At 46.8% G+C, this 7,775-nt stretch overlaps 2 protein-coding genes across 2 annotated transcripts in view; both read right to left on the reverse strand.

The window, feature by feature from the left end:
- MMD (monocyte to macrophage differentiation associated) overlaps positions 1–5,761 on the reverse strand; it is a 162,628-nt gene extending 156,867 nt beyond the window's left edge. The window contains exon 1 of the mRNA XM_070060910.1: positions 5,624–5,761. The gene's annotated coding sequence lies outside the window, so the exon portion shown is untranslated. The remainder of the gene's footprint in view (positions 1–5,623) is intronic.
- SMIM36 (small integral membrane protein 36) overlaps positions 1–6,244 on the reverse strand; it is a 57,239-nt gene extending 50,995 nt beyond the window's left edge. Inside the window, exon 1 of the mRNA XM_051825157.2 lies at positions 5,624–6,244. Within this exon, the coding sequence (XP_051681117.1) occupies positions 5,789–6,070 (282 nt within the window). The 5' untranslated portion in view covers positions 6,071–6,244 and the 3' untranslated portion in view covers positions 5,624–5,788. The remainder of the gene's footprint in view (positions 1–5,623) is intronic.
- Between the last annotated feature and the right edge of the window lie 1,531 nt (positions 6,245–7,775).

Genomic DNA, 7,775 nt, shown 5'->3' on the forward strand with positions numbered 1-7,775 from the left:
AGAATGACTTTATCAATTCTGGCAAACTCCAAACTCCAAATTCCACCACCACGTTCCCACTAAGCCACACTTGTACAAATTTAAGCCCATGCAGCTGCACACTTTCTGCTTCCGTGAGTCCCTTCATCCTTCCAAACTAAGTCCCCTTCTTTCTACTATCTCCCTGAGCTTTGTATTATATGTCTGTTAACTTTGTATTGCATGTATGGCCACCAGGCTGGAGATTTGCCAGAGAGCGAATCAGCAGATGCCAGCATATGGCTGGTGTTTAATTAACAAACAGTTGAGTACAGAGAAGCCTTGAAAAAAAAAATAGGCATTGCAGATAACTTCCCACTATCTTGGGAGGATGTGAAAGAGCTAAGATCTTTCTTAATCCTGGCCTCCCAGAGCTCTTATCTGGAGCACTGCTGGCCCATGAAGGTTAAAGTCGAAGAACTTTTTTCCAACAGAGGTAGATGACAAATGCTGTCTGACTTTTTATGTCTCAACCACTGATGTTCCCAGGGAGGATGAAGTAATAGAAAGAGGCTGCCATGGAGGTCCTGAGTGATCGTGGGCTGTGTCTGTCCTCTAATTTGTAGGGATATTTGACCTCGTCAAGAGGATTGTGTTCTTCAGTACTTCTCAAAAGTAGAGGCAAAGAGTGAGAAATCCCCTGCACAGAGCCTTTCTGCATCCATCTCTGTGAATCCCTCTCTTTCTCTGCACAGGTTCTGGGCAGCTGTGGAGTTAAAGTGCAAACTCCAGACGGAGAGCCAGGGTCCTTGGATTGATTCTATAAATCCCATGCTAAAAGGTCATGCATGGCGATTTAAACCCCTTGTCTCTAACCTGAGAAAAATGGCTTCTCCCTCTGTGCATTTTTTTGGGATGATTCCATGAGGTGTCAAGCTCTCACGGAGTGGCTTTTCAAATATAGATGGAGTCCAGAAGATACCTTATAGCTAGTTCTGAGCTTTTTAGCTTCCAACAGTCTTGAACTTGTACTCCATAATAGCTTCTCTTTGTGACTTGTCCCTTGTCCAGGACCCCAAATCAGCACTGTGTCCTTGCCAATAGAATCACAACTCTAAAATAGTCCCTTCAGACAATGAGTTTGTGAGGCCCAGCCTAAACAGGTGCCACAAAATGAGTGTATTGTCTTGCACTTCTAGGGGCCGGTGACCCGAGATGGCGACTGGGGCAAGGCCATGCTCCCTCCAAGGGCACGAGGGGAAGATCAATTCCAGGCACCTGTCCTACCTGCTGGCAGCTCCTTAGTTTGTGCTCCCATAACTCCAGTCTTTGCAAGGTATGCATGCCTGTAAGGACACCCATCGTATTCTGTTAGGAGCCCACTCTACTTCAATATTACTTTCTCTTGGCTAAATTACACTGGTAATGATCCTGTTTCAAAATAAGGCTACACTCTGAGGGGATGTGGATAAGGATGCCAACGTATGAATTTTTGAGGAACAAACCCCTAACAGACACTTTCTCCTCTTTCTAAATTTCTACTACAAGTGGCAGCTCTCTAACCTCAAAATCTTCTTCTCAACAGCCTAGAAATGGGTCTGACCTGGCCTGGGCCATCTCTGGCTTTCTAGTGATGAGACCTCCTATTTATTTTTACCTCATCTGCTGGTACAATAACAGTGGTATTCATTGTGTGGAAATTCTATTAGATCCTAGATACTGAATACGTATATTATTCTAAACTTCATCAACATTTGGATTATCATCAGTTTTTTTTAAAAGATTTATTTATTTATTTGAAAGAGTTACATACAGAGAGAAGGAGAGGCAGAGAGAGAGAGAGAGAGAGCGAGAGAGCTGCACCGATCTGAAGCCAGGAGCCAGGAGCTTCCTCCAGATCTCCCATGCGGTTGCAGGGGCCCAAGGATTTTGGCCATCTTCTACTGCTTTCCCAGTCAATAGCTGAGAGCTGGATTGGAAGTGGAGCAGCCGGGACTCGAACTGGCACCCATATTGATGCCAGCACTGCAGCAACGGCTTTACCTGCTAGGCCACAGCACCAGCCCTTATCTTTGGTTCTTTAGTTGAGAAAAAAGACAGAGGAAGTCAAGTGATACACAAAGGCTAACCAGCAGGTGGCAACAAAGTGGGAACTGTGCTAGGCTTTTCTGGCACAAAGTACTAAGGTACAAACTTAGTACCTTCCACCTGGTGTCTTGGAGAACATCAGAGGATCATCTTCTAAGCAAACCACAAAGATTCATTTTCTCTCTGAGGGCAACAACAGCCATTTCAGAGGAGAGAATCTGAAAGTCAATTAGAGTAACAAATGTTTCTTGAATAGCTGCTTAGGTAGCGGTTCTAGCACAGGAGAGAGATGGCATAGATAGTGTAGGCATGGAGTTGCTGTTGTTCTTGAAGCTGTGAAAAAAAGGGGAGTAGGAGACAACACAACTAGAACCAGCTGCATGACCTTGCACAAAGTCTACCTCCTCCGTGAGCCTTCAGTTTCTATCTTATACTCGTTGTCGCTGTGTCTGTCTTATGGGAGAACGAGGTTTAAATGAGATCATAGATAAGAAGTAGCTGCCATGTAGTTGATTCTTTTTTTTTTAAGGACTTATTGATTTGAAGTCAGAGTTACAGAGAGAGAGGGACACACACACACACACACACATACACGCACACAGAGGTGGAGGGGATCGGGGGAGAGAGATTTCTGATTCACTTCCCAGATGGCTGCAACACCCAGGGCTGAGCCCAGCCAAAGCCAGGAGTCAGGAACTTCATCCGGGTCTCTCGCATGGGAAGCAGGGGCCCAAACACTTGGGCCATCCTTTGCTGCTTTTCCCAGTAGTAGGGGGCTGAATTGGAAGCGGAGCAGCTGGGACACGAACCAGTGCCCATATGAGATGCTGCCATCCCAGGCTCTACCCTCTATGGCACTATGCAGACCCCAGCTGACTCTTTTTTTTTTTTTTTTTTTTTTTTTTTTGACAGGCAGAGTGGACAGTGAGAGAGAGAGACAGAGAGAAAGGTCTTCCTTTTGCCGTTGGTTCACCCTCCAATGGCCGCCGCTGCAGCCGGCGCACCGCGCTGATCCTGGCAGGAGCCAGGAGCCAGGTGCTTTTCCTGGTCTCCCATGGGGTGCAGGGCCCAAGCACCTGGGCCATCCTCCACTGCACTCCCTGGCCATAGCAGAGAGCTGGCCTGGAAGAGGGGCAACCGGGACAGAATCCGGCGCCCCAACCGGGACTAGAACCCGGTGTGCCGGCGCCGCAAGGTGGAGGATTAGCCTATTGAGCCACGGCGCCGGCTTGCCAGCTGACTCTTGATAAGACTTCATTGTCTTGCGGCCTTCCTTAGCTTTGGAAGTATTTTGTTTGTAGCCTTCCCACAAATCACTTTAATGCAAATTGTGCAAGATGGGAGAATAGTGAATCCAAATAATGAAGAATGGGAAATCCTACTCCCTTAAGGAAATAAAAATAAGGGCAGAGTCTGAATGTCAAAGGACTTTCTTGACAGGACTTCAGTCCCAGTTCTGAGGCCAGATGGCCTTAGGAAAATCACAATTCTCTCGGAGTCTATTTCCCCACCAGTTGCTGTGGTTTGGATATATCCTCCCAAGCTTTACACGTTGGAAACTTAATTTTCAAATTCATACATTAAAGGTATTTGGAAATGGGGCCTTCGGGGAGTAGTTGGGACAGATGAGGTAATGAGGGCGGGGCTCCCATAGTGGCCTTGTAAGATGAGACCCGGGCTCCCCCTCTTGCCTTGTCTCCCCATGTGATAGCTTCTACCTTGTTATCGTGCAGTAATGAGGCCCTCACCAACGATGCCGAACAGATGCTGGCGACTGCATCTTGGGAACTAAATAAATCTCAATTCTTTGTGAAGTCCCCAGTCTGTGGTCTCCAAATGTAGCAACCAAAGATGGGGTAAGTCAATGGTAAAATTCTTAAAGAAATTTCCAGGATTTACAAGATTCTAAGAGAACACGCTAGACAGAAGAGGTTATTTTAAATGCTAAGATGATGTCCTGAATGAAGAAGAGAAACTGAATGAACCAGAAATCGAATGGGGCAGAGGTTTGGAAGAGCTCAGTGCCATCTGTACCAGCACTCACCCCTGAGTACTTTTAGTTTGCTTCTTTCTGTCTTTTTTTTGTTTGTTTTCTGATTCTATTTCTGTTCCCCTTATATTTTATTGCTGTTAGTATGACTATTTTTATTTTTTGTTCTGTTCTTTTCCTTTTAGTGTTTCTTTTTCTGTCTTCCATTGCTGCTAACCTTTTCTCTTTAACTGGCCCCAGTAGGAAACTGACAGGTAATGGGGAGACCCTGGTTGATTTCTTGGTTCCTTGCTTTGGCCTGGCCTGATGCTGGTCATGTGGGCACCTGGGGATTGAAAGATAGGAGCTCTCTTTTGGTATGCTTGTTTGCCTCTTTTTCTCTTTCTCTGTGTCTTTCTGCTGCTTCTGTCCTACCCTCCAGGCCCCAACATACTTTCATCCTTCTGGAAAACAGTCACGGCTCTCCCAGATCATCCCATCTCAGAGTGCCTGAGTCTGCGATGAAATTGGCCATGCACATGCTTCTTCCACGTGCTGGGCAGCTGTGCCTGTGTGGGCTCCCGCACCCTGTGTAGGCTTCTATGCAGAACAGCCCCGGTGCTTTCTTGTCTGACATTCTCTAAGTCATTCTTGACTCCTCTTCCTCTGCTCCTAGGCAGAGAAGACCTCGGGGCAGAGGTCACGACACACTGATTTCTTTCTATTTCCACACGAGTCATCATGGGAAGAAGAGGTTCAACCAACCACCGGATGAGCACTTAAGTTGCTCTGAGTTCAGAGAAGGGAAGATTGATAAAACACACACCACGGAGATAATAATCCAAAATTATAGAAATGTGTAAATGAGAAAGAGACCAAATTTATTGTCAGTAGCAACAAAGAGTATAAGCAAGCAATTCTCAGGGACTAAAACAAAGGGCCACAGGACCTCGGAGTTCTTCGATGGATCTCTATATTGAAGGAGGTCATATCTAGGGACTGGAGGTTAAATTTCTTCACCAGAAGTATGGAAGGGGATAATATCAGTGATCATCGCAATAGCTAATCCTATGTGTCAAGGCACTGTCTCAAATACTGTCCATGAATTAACTCACTTAAATAGCTGCCAACTTCCCGTAGGCGCAAGGAGGTGCCCCAACCCAGCCACAGTCATACAGCTAATGAGTCAAGGGCGAAGATCTGAACCTAGGATCCCAGAGGTGTCATTTGAGTTGTAGTCTTTGTAGTGACCCTGTTGCCTGTACTGACTCACCATGAGCAGTAGAATGACAAGAGCCAAGTATGTACAGAAGGCAGAATCTGAAGTCTGCATGATTGTTCAGGGCGCTTCCCTTGAAAAGGGAGGATTGGGAAAGTACATATTCAAGTTCGTCTCATTCCTCACTATTACTTACATATTACTTACATATTTATTACACGTGCACACACACACACAATACACTATTACAGTCTCTTCCTTTAGCTCTTACTCTGAAGTCAGTCTGTCCTAGATTTTGCCAGCATCACCAGGAACGACCTTTCCTATGCAAAGTATTGCTGATATTTTGATTTGGAGAATTTGACAGAAGACCACCTGGGGCTTCTTACCTTAATTAGTTGCTTTATCCATGAAGAGTGTGACGAGAAAACAGCAAGGAAGACAGAGCTGCCGTGAGCTTCGTCAAGCGTGCTAACAGAATTGGAGCCACCGTAGGAAATGGTTTATTGTCTGTTGAAGGTCTAGTGGTCCCTCCCCAGTGTCCTATGCCAGCCTCACACCACGGTGCTTTTCTTCCCTAGCAGAGCAGAATCCCCCAAATGGAGGCTGGGTCCTCTTGCCCAGTGGGCGCCAGGAGCACTCTGCTGCATCACCACCAGGCGGATAGCGGTCTGGGCGTCGAGAGTGGCCTCTGGCGCATACTCCTTACTGGGGTCCTTGCCTCGGCAGTCGTACAGCACACAGGAGATGAGGAACACCAGGAGCAAGATGACGTAGCTCGCAACCAGGATGATCAGGTTCAAGGTGACAGGATCGATCTCCAAGTAGAACTCCATCGCCTGTCTCACGGTGGGGAAGAGCGTCTAGGGAAAGGCAAGTGGACCACCCCGGGCATGGCAGGAGCAGACTCTAGCTCATCAGAATGGCCACATCGACTCTGGAATAAAAATACCATAATCCCCTCTGCTCCAGGAAACCTCGAGAATTAAAGCGGCTCAATTTAATAACTTAAGCTCTTGCGGCTAATACCATGGTACCAAAACACAGAATCTGTCTCCCTTCAATCCACCTGCACACAGAGACAAAGAGATATAGTACATGTGTTCTTGAGTCATGCCAGGAAAGTAGTGTCCATATAATGCCTCTTCCAAACAGGTAGTCTGAGGAGCAAAAGTAAATGCTATAAATAAGTATACCAAGATAATGATTATCCTGGAAAAACTAATTTATGGTTATTCTTTATGTAAGGGATGGAGTGATTTGGGCAATCAGGTCAGTGGGCTTTGGGAGTGGATGTGTTGGGGCTGCCTTTGTGGGTATGTGACCTGCACAGGTGCACAAGGCCCCATGCTCAGAGGGACCCCACACTCAGTTTAACATTGTACTGTCACCATCTTGAAATTCTTAACAATTTTTAAATTTTGCATTGGGTCCTGCAAATTGTGTATCCTGGTCTTATATATTTTTGATCAGTCAGGGCGTCACTAGCTGTTTCCTCAGTGGCTAATGGACTCTTGATACTCCTAGGTGAATGCCAAAACTCCTTGGTTTGCTGGTTTCTTTGTATGCTTATTTTAATGGGCAGCAGCTTCCATGGCAACCTGAGAGTTTAGGGATGCTGTCGCAAGGAGTTCTCATTCATATTCATCTGGAGGCCTTTTTCCAAATAAATTATTCCATGATACTGTGGTCCTTGACTAACATGTGGAATTGTATGCAAACACTGTAGGTTTAGCACTGGCCTCATTAGAATCAGCTGGACTTATCAAGATTCTATTTTTTTTTTTATTTGACAGAGTTAGACAGTGAGAGAGAGAGAAAGAGAGAAAGCTCCTCCCTCCGTTGGTTCACCCCTCAAATGGCCACTATGGCTGGAGCTAAGGCCAATCTGAAGCCAGGAGCCAGGTGCTTCCCCCTGGTCTCCCATGCGGGTCAGGGACCCAGACACCCGGGCCATCCTCCACTGCCTTCCCAGGTCACAGCAGAGAGCTGGACTGGAAGAAGAGCAACTGGGACTAGAACCCGGTGCCCTAATGGGATGCCAGCGCCGCAGGCAGAGGATTAACCCAGTGAGCCACGGCGCTGGCCCCTGTTAAGATTGTTTTTAAAAAATTTATTTGAAAGGCAGAGTCAGAGAGAGAGAGAGAGAGGCAGGGAGGGGACGGGGAGCACTTCCATTCGCTACTTCACTCCCCAAATGGCCACAACAGCCTGGGCTGGTCCAGGCAGAAGCCAGAAGCTTGGAGCTCCTCCTGGGTCTCCCATGTGGTTGGCAGGGACCCAAGTACTTGGGTCATTTTCTGCTTTTCCCGGAGCATTAGCAGAGAGCTGGATCAGTAGTGGAGCAGCCGGGACTCGAACCAGCACTTCAATGGGAAGCTGGCATCACAGGCAGTAGCTTAAACTGCTGCTCCACAGTGCCGGCCCTTCAGCTGGGCTTCTAGTAGACGCGGATATCTGGACCAGCACTACATCTATCAAGTTGGACCCTTTGGGGCTGGAGTATGAAGCTCATGGATAATTTTTAATATGTTTTGAAGA

This window comes from Oryctolagus cuniculus, chromosome 17 (genome assembly GCF_964237555.1).
Source record: "Oryctolagus cuniculus chromosome 17, mOryCun1.1, whole genome shotgun sequence".
Classification (NCBI taxonomy): domain Eukaryota; kingdom Metazoa; phylum Chordata; class Mammalia; order Lagomorpha; family Leporidae; genus Oryctolagus; species Oryctolagus cuniculus.